The sequence below is a fragment of the Anser cygnoides genome, chromosome 8 (genome assembly GCF_040182565.1).
Source record: "Anser cygnoides isolate HZ-2024a breed goose chromosome 8, Taihu_goose_T2T_genome, whole genome shotgun sequence".
NCBI classification, from domain to species: Eukaryota; Metazoa; Chordata; class Aves; order Anseriformes; family Anatidae; genus Anser; species Anser cygnoides.
In genome coordinates, this window is record NC_089880.1 from 4,084,164 (window position 1) to 4,104,247 (window position 20,084).

Here is a 20,084-nt window from a genome sequence, read left to right on the forward strand (position 1 = left end):
GTTTTCAGAAAACATCTCGCAAACTAATTATAGACCAAACAGTATAATAGGTCACAATTCTAGAGAAATCAAGCTTTAAGAGATTATTCCTTAACTAGCTTCTTCAGATTGAAGAACTCTGGACTTTAATTCCAATACCATACCAAAAAACCTCTTTCATAACATGCAATCCTTTCCATAACCTAATATTTAAGATAATAATTTAGGAAAGCAAAAAAAAATTACTAGAAAGTACTCATTACAGACAGGTTGGGTTCAGGAAAGCTGAAGTGTAATGCGAATCATGCTTAACTTCATCATGAAAGAATAAGTGCCTTTTAAAGAATAAAGTAAAAACCAAAATAAGCTCCTTACCTCGTGTCAAAAAGAACCTGAGAGGCTGATCAAAACTATCTTAGAGAACTCATTCATCCAGTTATTCTACTCCTCCCATAAACATAGCTGAAATTAAAAAATGTTCTAATAAAGGTGAATCAGCAGATGTCAGCTTGATTGTATTCTCTAGAAAAGTGAATAAAAAATCTGACTGAAAGTGAACTACGTGAAACCCTTAAACCACTAAGTGTGGCCATGAAACGTAGATTCAAAATGAGAATCTGATTCTGTTAACTCAAGTTTTGAGGCATGCGAACAGTGGAATGGTCTGCTCTTACCTACAGCATTTGAAAATACTGTTTCCACTCTAAGTTATTATAGCTTGTTGATTTGAGAACCTTTGGTCATAGTGACTTATTTACAAACCTTTGAAATACAACTCCTTGACAAATAGATACTACAGCATATCACATCGTTACTATATGGAAGTTATCCAAACCACTATGTTTTGTACCTTTACTTTCAAATAAAAATATTCCAACACCCAACAGTTCGAAGCATGACTACAAACATATTCCCTCCTTCACACCCTCCCACCCTCCTGCTTCAGTATAACAACTCACCCCCTCACCCTGCCCTGGGAGGGAAGGCACAAAAGGAGAACTTCATTACCATTAAGAAGGGGCTCAAATAATGAGAATGTCAACTACTGATTATTTCATACAGAACTTGATTATAACTGTAAAATCCAATTTCATGCAGGGATCAGTCACTATTAAGAACTGAGAGACAACATATGAAGTGACAGTGCTGGCTGAATTTGAACTGGAGTTTCAGTGAAGCATCACTTGAGTTACCACATGTTACTTGGCATTTGTTGGACAGGTCAGAACCCAAGAGAAAGAGCTTCTAGTGAGAGCACCCTTTTGGGGAACCTACACTACGTATAAGTCACAAGGAATTTGGGGGAAAGGCACTTAGAAGAATCAGAATGCAGTCCTAAAGGCATGGCCCGTTACTCCAACAGTAGTGGGATGTGGGTTGCAGGTCAGTTATTTTTAATAACATGTGGCTCACTGAAAACCTACAAAAGATAGTCCTGAAAGAGTGAGCTAGAAGCCACCTTTCAGCTAGCAGAAACCTTGTGATGGGCTTGAACTTTAACTATTACAGATGTTCTTGTCAAAGTAATTGTCTTTGGCTTTACCTCAAGAGACTGCCTGGAAAGACCAATTGCAAAGAGAAAGACAGGTTTGTTCAACAGCATCTACCAGCTTGTGTAAAGCAACAAGTGTAGCTGTGTTATCTTGACAGAACATCTGAAATTTACCATCTCATTTATGCAGGAGTCACCTCCTTCTCCTTTAAGTAAAAAGAAGAGAAAGATTGGAAGCAAGTGGGAGAATTGAGAGTTATAATTGTAGAAACAGATTTTGAAAGAGCCAGAACCAACCATACAGTAAGCTACAAATAAGACTGAAAATTTGCAGTGGGTCACGCGGCTTTAAAAAGTAACTGGATTGCTAGGAGGGTTAGCTAGGCAGGCAGCATGTAAAGCATGGGAGTAAATTACACTGTCTTTTAGGTGGACAACTTTAACACTGTCAAACTTCAAAGACCAAAAGCAGTTGTATATTTTCTCTCCCAGGAAGGGGGAAAGAGAGAAGTCCTGGTTACCTGCCTTCAGCTGGCTAATTTAGTAGCCTAATTTAGATATTTGCTGTGTGGCTTCAGAATCAACAAAACAACTGAAGAATTAAAACTAAAGAGATATATCTCATTTTTGCACTTACCTACAAAGAGAAATTTATAAATACACACTATCTGTAAGCTTTTTTTTCCTGTTATCAGCATGTTCCTGAGGACAGAGGCAAAGAGAAGGTCCATACTAAATTGGTACTTTTTTTTTTTTAATATCTATTCCTTCCTGTGTTTAAAAGGGTCCTAGTCCCTGCAGGTAGTGACAGGAAAGCAAGCCCTAGCAGTCTAGTTCCTCAAATACATAATGCCCACGCACAAAGGATCTCTTCACAGAAGTTGTCTTTCAGCTATTTGACAGAACTTCACTAGCTGCATAGTATGAAACCTAAAACTAGTTTCAGAGAGAGAGAGGACGGGCAAGACAAACATATTGCCAAGCGAGAGGTACAAAAAACATCATGGCCAAAACTTTTCTCCTGAACACCACAAGAGAAGAGGGCAAGCAGAAAAGGAAGAAGCTGTCTAAAGCAAAATAAGCTGTATAAACAGGTGTCTGCCCACATGATACTGCGCTGTGTCTCTTTAGAAACACACTTGTACAAAGCAGAAAGCCTTGCTATTCAAGAGTCAATTTCCCTTTGAGAAAGAGAGAGGTCATTTTCTCCTGCTCCTTTGAAAGTTACCATATCAGATTATCCAGTTTTTGCCCTTACTCGTGCAGCTAGCGTTCACATTCACAATAATTCATTATCCTTTCAAAATTAAGAAGAAAAAACACACAACCACAAAATGACAAAACATGTACACCTCAGCCTGTTGGTCTTCCTACTCTGACAACTTTGAAAGATAACTAAGACTTCTGGTTTAACTTTCTTCACATTTAACTTTAAGCTTAAATGCAGGTGCTAACTTTACAGCCAGTCCTTCTGTTACATTGACAGAAGTTCAAATAAAATTGCCATTAGCTTTCTACTTACAGTAAGAAAGCTTATAGGTACATCATAACTTCTATTTGGTTCACATCTCACAATATTAACCTTTATCACATGCAGGATCAGAGGAAGTTCTTCTGCAACTAGAAACAGGACCCAGACGCTAAAAAAGGAAATATTTATTAGTGTTCTTTACCTCAGGCAAACATTTTTTTTGTTGCATCCCCAGCTAAGCCCACAAGACCCCTAGATTTCAGATAAAATGCATGAAGTTATCATGAAGCACTGACCCCACAGCTTCATTTGCTTCGAACTTCCACATACCTCACAACAGCTTTGCATTGTCATTACTTTAATTACCTTCTGATGCAGTTAAAGGAAAAAAACAAGGAAAGAAAAATTTTTGATACCTTATTACTCTAAGCATAAATTGTCATAAATTTACAGTATGATTTTAAAGCTTATTATATCAAAGAGATATTTTCTTTCAGAAGAAAAATAAAGAAGTCTTAAAGAGGAATTTAAGCTATTTCTTTTTTCCACCCTCCCTCATATTCACCATGAATGAGCAAGAGGCAAGGATTTCACCCTGTTTGGTGATTGATTTTGATTATTTAATTTTATACGGGACAACCACTCTGCATACAAACTGTTAGGGCCCCAACCCCGCAAGCCTGTAAGTATGCAAAGAACCCTTTAAGGTGCATACTATCCTAAAAAGTAGCATAAGTTTAGTTACACTCAACAAACAATTTCAACTACATCATCAACTGCAGCAGTTACCACGTGGTTACCTCCTATGAATATTAACAAAGAAATAACATAAGAAAATACTCTTATAGCATTAAGAAGCAAGGAACATGCCAGGGGCACATGAACAGCATGACTTTCAGATGCAATAACCCTGCGTTTACCTTTAGAATCTTTTCTAGTATTTAAAAAGATATTAGGGCAAAAACAGGTCAGAGTTCTGTCTAAAGCATTTCAGAAGCGCTTACATTAACGGCAGCAGTTAGGTGCTCAGAAGGGCCCCCCAGCTTTCAGTTTGCTTCACGATTGCTGCCGACTGAAAAGCACAAGCAGCTTCCAGGAAGTTTGCTGTAGCCGCGCTCCCTGGTGCCGGTTAAATCACGACCCCCAGCAGCCCCATGACCCCCCCGGTCACCCCTCACCTGCCTGCTCGACCCCCGCCGCCGCACCGGGCGCTCTTCTGGTGGCGGCGCCGGGCGGGGCGGGCACCGGGGGCGGCACCGGCAGCGGGGGCGGTGCCCGGGGGCCCCAGGGGCCGGGCCGGGCCGGGCCGGGGGCAGCCGCACCGGGGTCTCTCCGGTGTGCGGTTGGCCGAGGTGTTGCGGGGTATCTGGGGCCTGCAGCCAGTCCTGCCTCGCGGGTTTGACTAAGACCTCGCCCTTGGAAAAGCTCCGCTGAGCCGAGCTTGTTGGCGCTGCTGGGTATAAGGCGCAGCCTGTTCGTACGGGTGTGCTTTGCTGCCATAAAGGCGTTCGTAGGGTGGAAACCCTGCTTACAGGCCCGGCAACAGTCAAGCTCCAAGTTTATGCAGACTACACTAGGAACTCATATCTAAATTTTTTTGAAGATCTGATTTTAGGGTCTTGACCCATTGACATAACGAGGTCTATACCTCTGAAACACTGTTAGAAATATAAACTATATGGAAGTCTGCAGATCTGCAAGGAGGGATGAAAATGCAAGCTACAATGCTGTTGGAAACTACAGAGAATTTAGAAAAATATATTAGCTTATATGTGAAAGGTAAAGTAGGTAAGGAAAGGAATGCTGCTGTGCATCTCATTTTGTATTACTTAGCTAGGCGTTAGCTACTGCAAAAGAGCTATAAAGCAAGAAAAGTAAGAGACAACAATTATTGTCTTTAACTAGTGAGTACAAGTACCTCTATCCTCCTGCACAGACAGTCACCAATCTGTCTGGAAGGATTCTTTTCAAATATATGAATCTCTCTACTGAGAGAAAAAAAAAATCAATAGTTATGCAGACTTAATGAATATATTCTTATGACAGAATATTGCATGTTAATTTGTTCTTAAGTATCAATAGTCAAGTAGTATTAAGGAAATAAAATGCATTAAGATATATGAACTATAAAAAGCCCACGGATTTATCTTCTTTGTAAAATGTACTGCAGTTATAGCTGTGTTAACGTGCCCATAACAATGCTACACTTATTGCAAAGCAGAAGTTTCTACCCTAACCATATTATTCGTTAGAGACACAGAGGGCTGGCAGTTGGTTTTTAATCTTACTACAAGCCTGAAGAGAGATAAAGTTGTATAATCTGCTATTGAACTACACCAGAGGATGACTATGGCAAGTGGCAAATGAATTCCTTTGTTCTGTGTCCTGGAACATATCATCAAATATAAAGAGAAGCTGATGACTTTTTTTTTTGCATGGTTCCTGGCAAGGCCATAAGGAAGTATCTGAAAGCTTATAATTTTGAGAACAACAGCAATTTTACAAAGCAGACTGCATGCCGAGTATTTCAAGGGGAATTTGTGTTGCTTAAGAACTGAGGAAACAAGTAAAACATATAATTTTGGAAATTAAATAGTGTGCAGTCCAATATTGGCATGTACTGATAGCTGTGCTATTTTTTCAAGCCCAAAGGAATATGGAAAACAGTAAGCCATTGCAGCTAGGTCTGAACAGGCCCCATGTTGTTATGTGGTTCCTTGCAATCAAATTTCCTCCTGGCTGGTAAGCAAATTATACAGCAAAACTGTGGAATTCTGTAAGGCCAGCTCTTGCTCAAGTGCCATATATGAGCACTAGCAAATGGTTTCTCTGTGTTACTGGTGAAATTACCACTGCAAGACAGCACTTGAGTTCAAATCAAGAGATTTTCAAGTTTTTCGGCTTTACTAGCTTAGTTAAGTAAGTATTAGGGAAATAATGACAATAACATTATCTTAAGAAGACTTTTTCCTACAGTGCAATTTTCACATGCTTTTCTTTCTTTCCTTTTTTTTTTTTTCCCCAGTGAGAAGGGAATCTCGAGTCATGGAAACAATCCTGACCATTTAAAAGGAAATAAACAATGGTAAAAGTCACAATGTAGGATGAAATATTTTTCTCCATACTTAATTAATTCTTTTTCCTTGACCTCTAACACTATTTAAAACTTACCAGTTTTATCAACTGATTTTACCTTTGGCCTCAAGAAATACTCTTTTTATGTATTTTTTCCTTTGGTCTTTCTTTCTATCTGGTAATCAGGCTTCCCTATTTTCACTCAGTTTTAAATGTTTCACATTACATATAACAAATAACACTGGGAAATGTATTTGTCAAAAATATTTGTTTACCCAGAGGTAAAAGTGAAATTTACTGCCTTTAGTCAATTACACTAAATAGCCACCTGGTGGCATTAGCCACTAAGTAAAATAAGGTTTTCTACTCACACTACACAGAAATCTACTTTGTTCTTGTGTCTATTCTGATTCATCAACAGCTGAAGTACACTTGTTGGATACTGTCTACCAAAATGAGCAACTACTTTGACTTAAAGAGAATTTAAATACAGAAATATTCCCTTCCTTATCTGAAATGAATTAATTGTGGTTGCCAATATCAATTTGAGCCAGGTCTGTGCAGGTGTTATGATGCAATAGCAACCTGCCACTTTACTGAAAGTCCATGCTTAATTCAAAGCACATCATAATTAAATCAGCTGATAAAGGGCTGTAGTAAAATCATTTTACCCATTTCATGAGGTGTGGGCCATAACATTATATGAAGCAAACTACTGAAGTTTTCTGACAAAGGTACTGAAATATTAACCTAATTGAGTTTTCTGTTTTCATCATTTCTGTGGTGTTGTTTTTTGTTTTGTTTGTTTTAATTATTAATTTCACTGTACCTGAGATCTTATTATCCCATTTCACAGGGCACAACGAGCTTCCTAGCAAAAGCACTAACCAACAACTGCCTCAGTTTAAGGCACTTAAAACTGGATTACGTGGAACTACCGGATGAATTGAAACCTAGTATAATGCTCTTCCATACACTGACGAGTTTTTTTGCTACCCAGTCCCAGTTCCACCTCAAGTTCCACTTGACAAAACATTATTACAGTTACTTTAGGAATAGGATCTCTGAAGTCTTAGATCTCAACATATCTCACTAGTGTTAACTGGAATGATTTACAGTAAAATAAAAATGCTGGTAGTGATTCAGTAATCAGGTTTAATATGTCCTACATGTAAAACAAAAATTAGTCTGGTCACCCCATTCTCATAAGACCATTAATATCAAATTTATGTGAAGCTCTTATCAAAAGCACAGTAAAATGTATCTTAAAGTCTGTGAAAAAAATATATTAATAATAATAAAATTATATTTGGACTTCTTTAAAGATATATGCATTGAATTTTGTGATTTTCTATTTAAATATATATATATTATCAGTGTAATTTTACACAGAAGTTGAAGCAGAAAGCATGTTTTTTTTGAAGCCAACAAGTAGAAGAGTGGCAAAGCTAGGATTAAAAACAAGACAAAAAATGTTTCAGCAGTCCAAAAATTCACGATGACACCAAGTTCATCTCTGAAAGGTCAAACCAATACTGCCAAATGACTAGAGTAAAGGGCATTTACATGTTCAGTAAGAACAAACTGCAGAGGCTAGTGCCCTAGCCCCTTCATCTTATATGAATTCTTACTTATAAAAATATATTTTTTTTCACCCTACTGTTTATTCCCTGCGTATCAGGCTATTGCAATCTGATTAGTTATTTAGAAGGGATTTAAACAAAGAAAGAGATAAAATGGTCTGGAGGTGACCAGCTGAATGTTCTGGCCAACACTTTCTCTCAATACTAGACTCTAAAGTCCAAGGCCACATGTAAATTCCAGCTGGGCATGTAATGTGTTTAAGAACAACACTTGTTTTCAGCCACTGCGTGGCAAAGATCCAACTCACAGAAAAGGCCGCAATCTAACTAAATTGCAAAGATAAACTTTTAAAGAAACAGAGCTTTCTTTCAAAATCAGGTTTGCATTTCTGAAGGAGATCTCCCCATTAGAAGACAACAGCTAGCCCTAAGATTCAACACCTTTGAAACTTCCTGTTGTTTGAATCATCATATAGTGTTAATTCATGGATTTACAGGTCAGAAGTGTGGGGCATTGAGATAAACTGTGCTATCACTTTAAATTGTATAAAGTCAAATATTTCCTGCACGCAGGACAAAAGAATCTGCTTATAATTTTAGCCTGAAGTTCAGTTAAGTTCTCTCTGTGTTAATTTGCCTTTACTGTTGTTATTGGAAGCTATTCTGATATTTAAAAAGAAAAAAAATACTGTCATGCAAGTACTCTACTTTGCTACACTTTGCAGTCAATCTTTAAAGTAACCATGAGCAATATGACTTAGGTGTGATCTCACATCTAGCAAATAGGCCACCCAAAGCATATTGAGGCCACTGCTAGGATAAGTATTCTGTAATACTGGGGTGCAAAACAGAAGGCAGGAAGGGAGGGAGTACCAAGAAGATGAATATAAAAGAACTGAAATATTCTGGTATGAATATGTTTGAAAAAGCTGGAAAATTATTTCCTGATCAATGGCATTGATCCACTCGTATTTTGAAGCTACTATTGATCTTTTCCTGCTGTGGTGTATGGTATCACACACACAGAAACTGCAAACTGCAGATGAAACAGCACTGTGAAATTCACCATTTAGATGCCAGTGTAACAAATACTATTCATGACTGCTGTTAACTGTGTCCTATGTGATATTTGCAATGCTAAATGGTAGCACTTGCACCTTGATCTTTTGGTGGTGTGATTCCCATATGCAGAAAGCATATTTATAATTTACCACTGCTGAATTAACACAGGCCCCAAATCTTTGAGCGATGTGACAGCATATCAGGTGATATGGATGGAGAAAGGATTAGGGCAGTCTCTTCTGCTTTCCTGATTAAACTTTATCAAGGGATCTGGTATATTCATTCAGTAAATTTGTAATAGTCCTTTTTTATCATATTGAATTGAAAGTTAATGAAATTATCCTGTTCTAATTATTAAGTGATTTAATAATACTTAATGAACATCTTTGCTCTATAGCACATCAAGTCCTTCATTTAGACTGTTGATGTCTGTTCTAGCTACTGTGATAAACGTTGGTCAAAATAACTGCTTTAGGGTTTGGAATCAGGAGGCTCTATGTTAGTTTGGTTTCCTACTGAATTTTGTCATGTGAAACTTAACAATCCTTTAACATAAACTTGGATACATTTCAAAAACTGTCTGAATAGATATGCTAGCAGAGACATGTCAGTGCTGACCTAGTAGCTAGAGTAAGGTGAGTTTCCCTGCTCACAGTGGAAATTCAAGTAGGGAAAACAGAACCCACATTTGGAAATTTAGTAGCACTGGTGAAATTGCATGCATGAATACCCTTCTAGTTTAAAATGTTTTTCACAAGCACATACTTTAAGGTAACTATTTATCCAAGGGACTCGGTTACATGGGTATTATTTTTATTTCCTGTCTTAGAACTGTTCACTGCTTAAGCAGCTCCCAAGACTTCTAAATCCTTCTCTGTTTTCAGCATGACCCAGGCCACTAGCTAGCCTGGAGGAAAAGGCACTGGTGCAAGGCTCTGTGGCAGCACAACTGCAAAGTCATTTCTGGATACTGAAGCCTGCTGAGGACCATAGCAAATATACAGTCCAGATCTCTTTCAGTTACTGTTGACTTTGTTCCTGTAATTCCTGTACCTGTTGGAACTTCTTTTATTTCCTTGCTAGGACACTTCCAATTCAGAGAAAACAGGTAGAGTACTGACAGAGCTGGGCTTCTGTTGAGCACAAGTGTGTCCTGTATACAAAGCATGCAGGTTTAGCCAGCCGGGTAAGGAATAAGGAGGCTGGGAAGAGCAAAGACGAAGGGAGAATCCCATTGGGCACCCTGGAAATATCCACGTGAAACAATCCAGACTGAATCATCCACTCACACAGTTCTCCTAACAGGGTTGGGAGAACATGCAGGGGGAGCTTTTCTGAATAATTTTCCCTCAGCCTGTCTAGGGAATGCCTGGGGAATAAAACTTGATATTTTCACTTACACTGTGAAAACAACGATATCAAAAATGTTAGCTGTAATGAGGAAAAAAAGATGCCTTAGAATTTTCTGTGGGAGGAGTGTGTGTGGGGGGGAATTACCTACCAAAAGGTAACAAACTGAGTTTGAAACGGTTGGAATTGCTTCCAGAAACATCAAAGCCCTTCAGCTGTCCCTAAATGCATCTTAACTGGATGAATACGTTGCAGCAAGACACAGCTATAGGGTGCATGGGATGACTGGAAGTAAATGGTTAAGTCTAAATTGCTTTGTGGTCTTCTCATAGTTCCACAAATATATTACCTTGGGAGGGAATGATAAACAGTGTAACACAGTGACTGTAAATTGAGAAGCAAAAACGTTTCTTATAGAGTTCTAGGCCACAAAAATAGACTGACCTTCCGAAGCTGCAAGTCTGACCTTTACTGTGGGAGCAGCTAACGGCTGCGGTGGCGGGAGGCCTGAGGCAACGGCTGCGGGTACTGCGGGTACTGCAGCACGCAGCCATGGCAAGGGCAGCGTCCTTCAAAGTCAGGGTGCTCTTTTTTAAAACCAGCACCTCACACCTCGGCTACAGAAAGCCGGTGGTTGCTGGTGCCCGAGCCCCTGTGGCGACCAGACCCTGCGCGGGCACCACCCTTTAGCAGGGGGCTCAGCCCAGCCGCAGTCCCACAGCGCTGGGGACGGAGCCGACCCTCAGGGACCCGCTCGGATGGGCCAGGCTTGGCCGCGCCCCCAGGGCGGGCCCTTGGCTCTCGCGGGAGCTCGGCCGGCGCCGCCCGAGCCAATTAAGTTTATTTGTAAAACAGCGAAAAAACGGCAGGACTGGGAGGGGTTCTGCGGGGTCTGTCGCCGCTGTTGGCGAGTGTGCGAGTGACGGCTGTCCGCCCGGGGCTGCTCCTGCCCCGGCTCCTCTCAGCCTCGGCAGCCGCCGCCGCGGTCCCGCCCGTGAGTATGGCGGCCACGGGGCCCGGCGGCAGTGGGCGAGCAGGGAGAGCGACGGGGTGACAGCGTGAGAGAGTGACAGGGCGGCGGGATGACAGGTGTCAGGCGGGCCCCTCCCGGGGGCGGCTTGGGGCCGGGAGCTGCTCCGGGGTGCTGCTGCCGCCGGCCGGGGGAGGGCTGAGGGCTCCCTGCCGCCCTCCTCCTCCTCCCCTTTCGCCCCATCCCCGCCGTCCCCGGGGCTGCGGAAGATGTAAGCGGCACCGGCGGCGTGAGGCGCTCCCGAGCGGCCGCCTGCTTCCCGGGCCGCCGCTGACGGGTTGGCTTCGTGTGTGTGTTCCTCCCGGCAGGGCGAGCCTCCCCCGGGCCGCAGCGAGCCTCCCGCCGCCGGAGGAGCGGCAGGCAGCCGGCAGCAGCCATGCCGAGCGGTAAGGAGACGCGGCTGCTGCACCTCAACGAGATGGAGAAGCTGGACAAGACCCTCTTCAGGCTGGAGCAAGGTGGGTCGGGGCCGGCTGAGGGCAGCTCGCCAGCAGCTCTCCGCCTTCCTCGGGCAGAGAGAGGGAGGGGGGTCAGCCTGTGGTCGTGGTTGGGGGGCTGTTGGTTTGGTTTTATTTTTCCCATTCTTTTAATATGAAACAATTTCTGGTACGGTTGCTTCCACTGCGGAGCTCTGAGGGCTCCGGTCACGGTTTGCAAAACTCGAGAAATGAAGAGCAGAGCGGCCGGGAGCTGTCAGTCTTCGTGTGAGGCATTTTTTACAGTCTGTGTAGGACAGAGCTTCTCTCTGTGTAACTGTGTTATACTGACCTAAAAAAGTCCTCTTAAGTCAAACTCTGAAGTATTAATCTGCAACATGTTATGTAACACCCCATCTTTAATAAAATAGCTTTGAAATATAACGATGACACTAACTTCGTGGAAAGTCTGAGGTGACATTTCAGAATGCAGGATCCCCAGCTCCTCCTAAATCTTCTTATCGTGCCTGTCAGATTTCTTATAGCTGTGCTATATTGGTATTCTGCCTGCATAGTAATAAGAACTTGATATTGTTTCTCTTTGAAAGTGTTCTTAAGTCTGTTTGCCAAAAAAAAAAAAAAAAAAAAATAGATCTGGGCCGTTATTGTGCTGGTCATTAAATTCAGGCTAAAATTAAAGCCACTCTATTTAGAAATCATTTTTAACAATGCAGCAATGTTTATTGCTCATAAATCTTTTTTGTTTTTTATTACTTGGTGTTGTTGATCCAGGATGCTAATGTCAAAGTGGTTTAGTAGAGGAGCAAGATTTTGGTTCATGAGAATAAGAATTCTCTTCAAGTATATTGATTTCAAAATTTTCTAGCAATGTAATCTAGAAAAACGCCATTAGTGAATAAGTGCAGAGTTGACCCTAACCTCCATTATTAACTCTTCCTCCCAGTTCCGTAAATTTTATTGGAAGGAGTTGGACAGAAATGCATGGCTATCAGACATTCAAAATGTCTCTGCTGATGGCAGTCTCTGAGAGGGCATAGCTAATTTTGAGCGCAGCATTCTTGATATCAGTATAACTGTTACAGGAAATAAGATATCGATGGCATATATCCCTGAGCTCTAATTTTAGTAATCACTGTAATAAAATGTCAGGACATTACTGTTGAGAGTGTAGTTAACCTTCCAGAAGTGATTTTTTTAATGTAAGGATTTTTTTTTTTAATCAAATGAGCTTCATTTTACCTGGCAGACATTCAGATGCTAAAACCACTATTGTACCTGAAGTTTTTGGGGTAATTGTGATTATGTTAATAAGAGAAGCTGTAAGCTTGGTGAGACTTTTGTTTAAATGTACTCAGACATTGAGATCTGATTAATATCAGATCAGAGTTGCTGGGGTTCTATTTCATGAGCAAGCATGAGTGTTATGTTGTTTGTTCATGTGTTTTTTTTCCTCCAATTCAAGATGCTAGAACTTGCCACTGTTCAATTTTTTTTAGACTTTATGATTAATTATGGGAGTATTAATAATTTTGTCTCTGTACAAATATTTGGGTTTCTTTTTCTTAAAATTCTAATTTTGTAGACTATTAGGACTAGTAGCTGTGTTACTACAGTCAGCTGCATGACTAGTGTGTAACTTAGTAAAAGCCATTGTGCAAGCGCTTAGACCTCTTTCAGTCATTTGAAGGGGCTCTGTAATTAGCCAGGTACGTGATGGAGGCTCTCATACCTGCAAGCAAAAACATATAAACATATTCTGAAACCACTTGACAACACTGATTTCTTCATATCCAGCTTAGCAAACTACAGTATAATTTTAGGTCCAAATATTTTTAACTTAATTGTATTCTTTCTGTCATGGGTATCTTTAGTCTGAGTACTGCTCTTTCTGATGTGTGTGTGAGCTGCAGCACGTATACAAAGCTCCCTTTGATTTGGTAAGCTCTCAGTTTAACAGTCTGTACCCTGTAGATTACACACAAGTATACGTCATTTTGCACTTGAAAGCATAAGGAATTTAGGGTTAAGTGAACTTTAAATGGAGAATGGATTTGAATGGATTTGAAATATTTTGTTTTCAAATTTGTTCCTTTTTTTTTTCTAGATATTTTCATGGATCAGCTTAATATATAGACTTGGTAAATTTAAGATTTGCCTTTTAGATTTTTTAACAATACTACATATAACAAAATCTGCATAAGAATATGTGTAGTCTAATGACCATGATCTTCTGCTGTATTTTGTTTCCTAGACTTTTTATATATCAAAGCAGAACAAATTGGAAAGGTACCATATAAGTAAAGGGAAAAAGACTTATGTGAAGTGTGCAAGGAAAAAGGTTTGGAAAGTAGGGAGAAAAGATGACCGTTTGGCAAAAGGTCTTGGCAGATATATTGGTATATTTTCTTCTTAACATAATACCAGATTATAGTTTTTTATTACAGAGTAGAAATAGCTAGTACTCCTCATGAGATGTCTGTGTTTTTGTTTTTGTTTCCTTGAGGGTTTGAACTACAGTTCCGATTGGGCCCAACTCTTCAAGGAAAGCATGTTACTGTGTGCACTAATTATCCAGCTTCTGGAGAATTATTTGATCGCCACAAGTTCAGGACATTATCATGGCACAATCCCACAGGAAAAGAAGATGACTCTGACAAATATTGCAAGTTAGATCTCCAAATTTCTGGGTCATATCAATACTATTTCAGTCTTGGGTAAGTGAAGCACTATACTTACAGCCAAATGCAGTCTGCTCCCTTAGTTTGTTTTTAAACTGAAGAAATCACTTTTAAGAAGAAAAACATAATTTTCCCCTGCATTTTTCAAATGCAAAAATTGAATCTATCGGAATCTGCTAGTGAAAGACAACAGCTTTTGTGGCTAAGACTTTCTGCAAAGTCATCTGCAGAATATACAGAACAATGATCGATTTTCTGTGTATGTTGGAAAGGCAAGACATTTTTACAAGATTTCAAAATCATCAGTATTCTAAATATCCAAGTGAGTAAGATGTGTTCTCTTCATTGACCTGGGATGGTGTTTCCTGTCTTTCTAGCATAGAGGTTCTGTCATTCTTTATTTCACATACTTTACTTCCTCCTTTGTTTCAACAGAAGAGAATGACTGTAATGGCCTAGTATTCTGAGCTCCTGGAAGACAGGGGCTGCTGGCTAAATTCCCTCAGGCTTACGGCATTTAGCTCAGGTCTCTTTCTCAGGACAGTGCTCCAAATAGAGGTCTTTGTGTAAAAGGTGGGCACTTGTTTTCTTTGTTTCCATCTGTATTCTTAAAGGAGGAACCAGGGTAACAAAGGTATCGCTTCTACAGAGTTTAAACCACTGTAACCTAATTGTATTCTTGTAAGCAAGTGGCATTAAGTGCAGTAGAGAGATGGTGCCTAGTAGATGAGTATCTCTTCAGTGTTTCCTGTTAGATTCCCTGCAGTCCTTTCTCTCACCAACCCCCCTAACCAGTCTATTAAGGCACTGTATTTTTGAAATAGCTGTGCTTGTTGGATTCTGCTTCTGTAACTGACTAGTACAATGTGCATTTACTATACCAATGTAAATCAATTTCTCCTAGAAATGAGAAAAGTGGTGGAGGTTACATAGTTGTGGATCCTATTTTGCGTGTTGGAGCTGATAATCATGTGTTACCTTTGGATTGCGTTACACTCCAGACATTCCTCGCTAAGTGTCTGGGACCATTTCATGAATGGGAAGATAGGCTTAAAGTGGCAAAAGAAACAGGTAATGCCAATATACATATTAAAGGATATACACTTTTTTTTTAATCTTGTGATGAGAAAACAAAGTTGCACTGAAGAGCTTCAGTATAAACAGTTCATTTGCCCTTTAGTTTGTAAATAAAATATTTTCCACTAGATTAAATTTAATTAACAGATTAAGTCAGTGAAATGATTTAGATGTTTGCAGAAGTGCAAAAATTCCGAATTTCCTGATAATAGGAAATTACTTTTGTCGTGTTGTTTTCAGATAGATACAGGAGTTTGTAGAAATGACAGGATGATTTTTAAAGCTTATATTATGCAGAATTTTAAGGGGAAGATTAAGCTGAATTTACAGTGGATGTTCTGGACACTAGGTTTAGATACGTGGTATACCTGTACTTTATGCTTCTGTCAATCAACTTTTTTTGACTGAAATTCTATTTTCTTATTAAATAAATGGTTTCTTATTACCTAGGTTACAACATGATTCATTTTACACCACTGCAGAAGCTTGGACTGTCTAGATCATGTTATTCCCTGGCTGATCAGTTAGAAGTAAATCCTGAATTTTCAAGCCATAATAAAAAATGCACTTGGAGTGATATAGGAGCTCTTGTGGAAAAAATGAAGAATGAATGGAATATGCTTTGCATCACAGATGTAGTCTACAATCATACTGGTATGATTTCTGTGTGAACAATCAAATTGGTTCTATATTTCATCATCTCCTTTAACTTCTCCCCCCTAACACAACTTTAAGTAGTGTTTTTAAGCAGCTTAGTTTTTCTGTTTTTGAATCTCTCAAGTCTGGGAGAGTTATTTTCAATTACAACAGATACATCTCCATAACAGACGTAAAATAATTTTGTATTGTAACTTGAGTGAATAGAGCCCTTCACAAAGATGAATTAATAAACTGTGTATGCATCTATTTTTCATAAAATCATGCTTATTTTTAAGATCTGTGGTGTGCAGCGCTCACATAAATGAATGGAATCTGCATAATTAATGTATTTGGTGAACATAAACTGACTATTTTATTGTTAAACAGGGTCATTTTTATTGCTGCTCAAATTCGGTTCTAACATGCAGATAACAAACAGAATAGGGACAAGAGGCTAGGATTAAGCAATGGAGGAAATGTTACAGCTCAGTGTGTGTTGGTGGGAAGTTGGGGGTGGTGTTCTGTTTTTGTGTTGTTTTTTTTTTAAGCGTAGATGTGCCAAAGCACTGAAGGTTTTTCATCTAATTGCAGTTCATAGCTAAAGGTACATGTTCTGTACAGAGGGACAGTGGGCTTTTTTCAGTATGACTGATAAAGTTTAAATGATAACACTTCAATATTCATAAGCTTGATTATTTAGATAATGAGATTATTTTGATTATACTGTAATCCTGAAGATCACAATAATTAGTATACATATGGCAGAGAAAACAACAAATGGCTGTGTATGTTCATGTCACAGTCCTCTGAGATTTAAAAAACAAAACCACTGCCAACAAAAATGGTTACATAGATATCTATGAATTACAAGAGTTATTTGCTTTTGTTCTTTGGTGTTGACTGTTGTCAAACATTCCTATCCAATCAATCTGCAAAGTAATATGGGCCCAGTTGTTTGTCCTATCTGTTTGTTAAAATGTTACTCTCCTAAGTGTAGTTATTGACCATATGTCTTAGGGAAGTTGGCTTTTCAACTTTCTCAGCAGATAAAAAGTTCTTGCACTTTACCAACTAAAAGTCCATGTCTTTTGCCATATGTTCTTGAGATCCCGTCACCTTTTTCCAGTATATATTTGCATGCTACCAAGGAAAATGTTTTTATGGACAGAAATATCTAAGTCTAATTATTATACTCCAGAATATAAAGAAAAAAGTCACATTGGTATTTGGCTACGTTTGCAGAAGGACTTTATTTGGTTATATTAAGAGCTCAAATTCATTTTCAAGGGATGAATGAGTAAACTATTTTTTAAGTTATATCATGGTGAAAGGATGTTTATAAGCATCTTCAAATGACCATTATTCTGACTTAAACCATTAATCAAGCTGTATTTGATGGCTTTGTCTGCTTTCAAACTTATAAATTTGCAATAAGAATGGTGGATTTTTTTTCCCTTTCAGTTGTTCATTATCAAAACTCTTGATTTGCAACTGGCTACAGACTTCGTTAAAAGCCAAACTTAGCATAAGCAGAAATGCATATAAATGATAAATGTCTGCTTAAGTCATGGTGTTGCATGTGGAGGTAGATATTTTATGGGCTTTTATAATAAGAAAATTTATTAAATGTTTTTTTCAATTTTTTTTTGTGTACAGCTTGATAAGATGGAAATTGGACTATTTTTTGCATTTTAATTGAACAGAAATTTCTAATTTAAAACCAGTTAATTCCTGCATATTAGGATGATTTAATTGTAATATATATTTCACAGACTCCTTTGAATGTAAAAGATGTGAAATGCATAGTCAGTTATTTTGAGTGGATTATGGATACTGGCGCATGGTTATTAATTCCACAGAATATCTGCATTAAAAACCTAAAGCACTGTGTTGTCTCACACTAAATCCTCTAACGCTGGTAACACTAACAGCTCATGAGCCCTCAGCTTACAGCAGTTATTATCATTATAGTTTCTTCTTTCTAGCTGAGACCACTGTATAAAATGGCGATGCTTCCCCACCATTCCTGCTATAAAGTCAGGCGGCTGAATTTAAATGTGAAGTGGTTAAGCTGAAGTGTTGTTTTTTCTAAATTGTCTTTGTTTGTTAGTTTTGTTTTTTTACACACTGGAAAGGAGCAGCGAAAGCTTGTATAGTAGAGAAGGGTGGGAATCAGTTTTTGATGTTAACATCTCTGTTAGTTTCTAACAAAAGGCAGCATCTGTGGTCTGATGTTAAACATAACGTTGATGTATGCATTAAACTTAAACATAGATGCACCTTTGGCATGTTAGCAGGAGTATCATAGATAGACTTGCAAACCCCGCCTGGTAACTTGGTACATGTTCACTTTTGGGGCTGCCATTCCCTTCGGAAGGGATACGGATAGTAAATCATGGTTCTTACTGCAAGAATACATTTAAATAAAAAAGAGAGAGAGAGAAAGGAAAATGATCTGGTTGGCCTAGAATGGCCTTTAACAGCCTGAGTTTATTACTGCTATATGCAACTTTAAAATAAGTAAAGTGCTTTTTAGTTGTTTATGACATTTAAACCATGAAGTTCTTAACTTCCACAAATGGTATGACTTTATAAACATGGAATTTTGCCATAGTCATAATGGACTTTAGATATACAGGAGGGTGTTTAGAAGAGCTGTTCATACTATAGAGTGAGAGATCACAATATTTTCTTTACCTTTCGTTTTTTAGTTTGAACTTCGAACTAAGCAGGCTTGTTTTTTAGTTGTTGGTTGTTCTGCTATAATTTTGGGCATGTTATTTACTATTTCACTGTTTCCAATATAATAACTTGTTATATTTTTTCTCTTCTGTTAGATGTTACTTTATTTTTCTCTGCTTTTCTAAATGTTAAGATGTGTTCTGTGAAGAACTATTTCTAAAAAAGCTTGTAAAACCTAAGCAGCAGATTTTTTCTTATGCTTTTTTGTATGTGAAGTTTTTCAATTGTTACATTCAAAAGAATATATGGAAATTATTTTCAGTTAAATTGTGTGTTTCAGACAGTTCAGAAAATGGAAAGAAATTAACTACTGAAGTCTTTTTTTTATTTTTCCAGAATTAAAGTTCTCATTGCGTTATATGTATTTACTCATACCGTTGTATGCACATTATTGTCTGTATTAGGATATCATACCCATTTTCAATTAAAGGCTCTTCATATTTGAGTTCATACCTAACATTCTGCACCTATTATCATCTGGTGCTTGTTGATTCTACAGGGTTAGTTTAGAAAATAGACACATCAGTTAGTGTTAGTGAGCATGTTAGTGTTCAGTTTGCATGCACCAGAAGGTGTACTCATCTTCCCGCGTGACCCTCAGTGGCACCCCTTCCCACCACTGTGCTTTTCATCATTTACACAAGTGTCAGAGCTAATCCATTCTTAAATGTCCATTTTACTACATTTTTTGTTGTTTCTTGGAGTGCATGTGAGTGCTCCTGCTGTCTTGTTCTCTGTGTGTGTAGCATCTGATAGGGTTAAGAATAAAAATATGTATAACACCTTAGGCCATCAATAATTTTGGTTTGGGATGTATGTTTTGTTTTTAATATACACAGGGGGTTTACACATCTATTATTTCATTTACTTCCAGCAACACAAATGTGTTTTTTTTCTGAAGTGTTTTAGGACTGGTGGTACTATTATATATTTTTATGTAACTAACAAAAATTTTCTCTGCAATTGACTGCACTGCAAAATAAATAGCTATCAGTGATGCACAGATCTGCATAAGACATTATTTCCTATTAGCATGGAAAACTTTAGTTGAAATGTGAACTACTTAATCATGACATAGTACCTTAGCTTCCCGGTGTTAAGATTTTTGTGTAAAACAATTAAGTATTCAGCTTGTGTACTTTTTTTTTTTTTTTTCCCTGCCTTTCTTGAATAAGCTACTAACAGTGAGTGGCTCAGGATGCATCCAGAATGTGGCTATAACCTTGTAAATTCTCCTCACCTGAAGCCAGCTTGGGTCTTAGATAGAGCTCTGTGGCACTTGACCTGTATGGTGGCTGATGGAAAGTGTATTGATAAAGGGGTCCCTCCGTTGATTGAAAATGATCATCACCTGAATGTAAGTAAATGAGAATTAAGTATATGGCAATGAACATTGTAAATAGCTGAATAAACCTTGAACAGTTCTAAGGTTGTGGAAATGCACAGAATATATACTTTGCAGATATATT

The 20,084-nt window shown here is 38.6% G+C and overlaps 2 protein-coding genes across 11 annotated transcripts in view; one reads left to right on the forward strand and one right to left on the reverse strand.

Moving 5' to 3' along the window:
* FRRS1 (ferric chelate reductase 1) overlaps positions 1–10,697 on the reverse strand; it is a 146,108-nt gene extending 135,411 nt beyond the window's left edge. For 2 of the 8 annotated variants that reach the window (XR_010833402.1, XM_013186720.3), the window contains exons 1-2: positions 3,947–4,109; positions 3,054–3,111 (exon numbers count right to left, since the gene is read on the reverse strand). The gene's annotated coding sequence lies outside the window, so the exon portion shown is untranslated. The other 6 variants (XM_048067192.2, XM_013186722.3, XM_013186723.3 and 3 more) reach the window with 6 other exon arrangements.
* Positions 10,698–10,855: 158 nt separating this feature from the next.
* The window catches only part of AGL (amylo-alpha-1, 6-glucosidase, 4-alpha-glucanotransferase), a 36,051-nt gene continuing 26,822 nt past the window's right edge, over positions 10,856–20,084 (forward strand). Inside the window, exons 1-6 of one of the 3 annotated variants that reach the window (XM_067001900.1) lie at positions 10,856–11,006; positions 11,351–11,500; positions 13,983–14,193; positions 15,062–15,228; positions 15,685–15,888; positions 19,791–19,972. In XM_067001900.1, coding sequence (XP_066858001.1) covers positions 11,419–11,500; positions 13,983–14,193; positions 15,062–15,228; positions 15,685–15,888; positions 19,791–19,972 — 846 coding nt within the window. In that variant the 5' untranslated portion in view covers positions 10,856–11,006; positions 11,351–11,418. Of the gene's footprint in view, positions 11,007–11,107; positions 11,254–11,350; positions 11,501–13,982; positions 14,194–15,061; positions 15,229–15,684; positions 15,889–19,790; positions 19,973–20,084 lie in introns of those variants that run through there. The other 2 variants (XM_067001901.1, XM_048067147.2) reach the window with 2 other exon arrangements.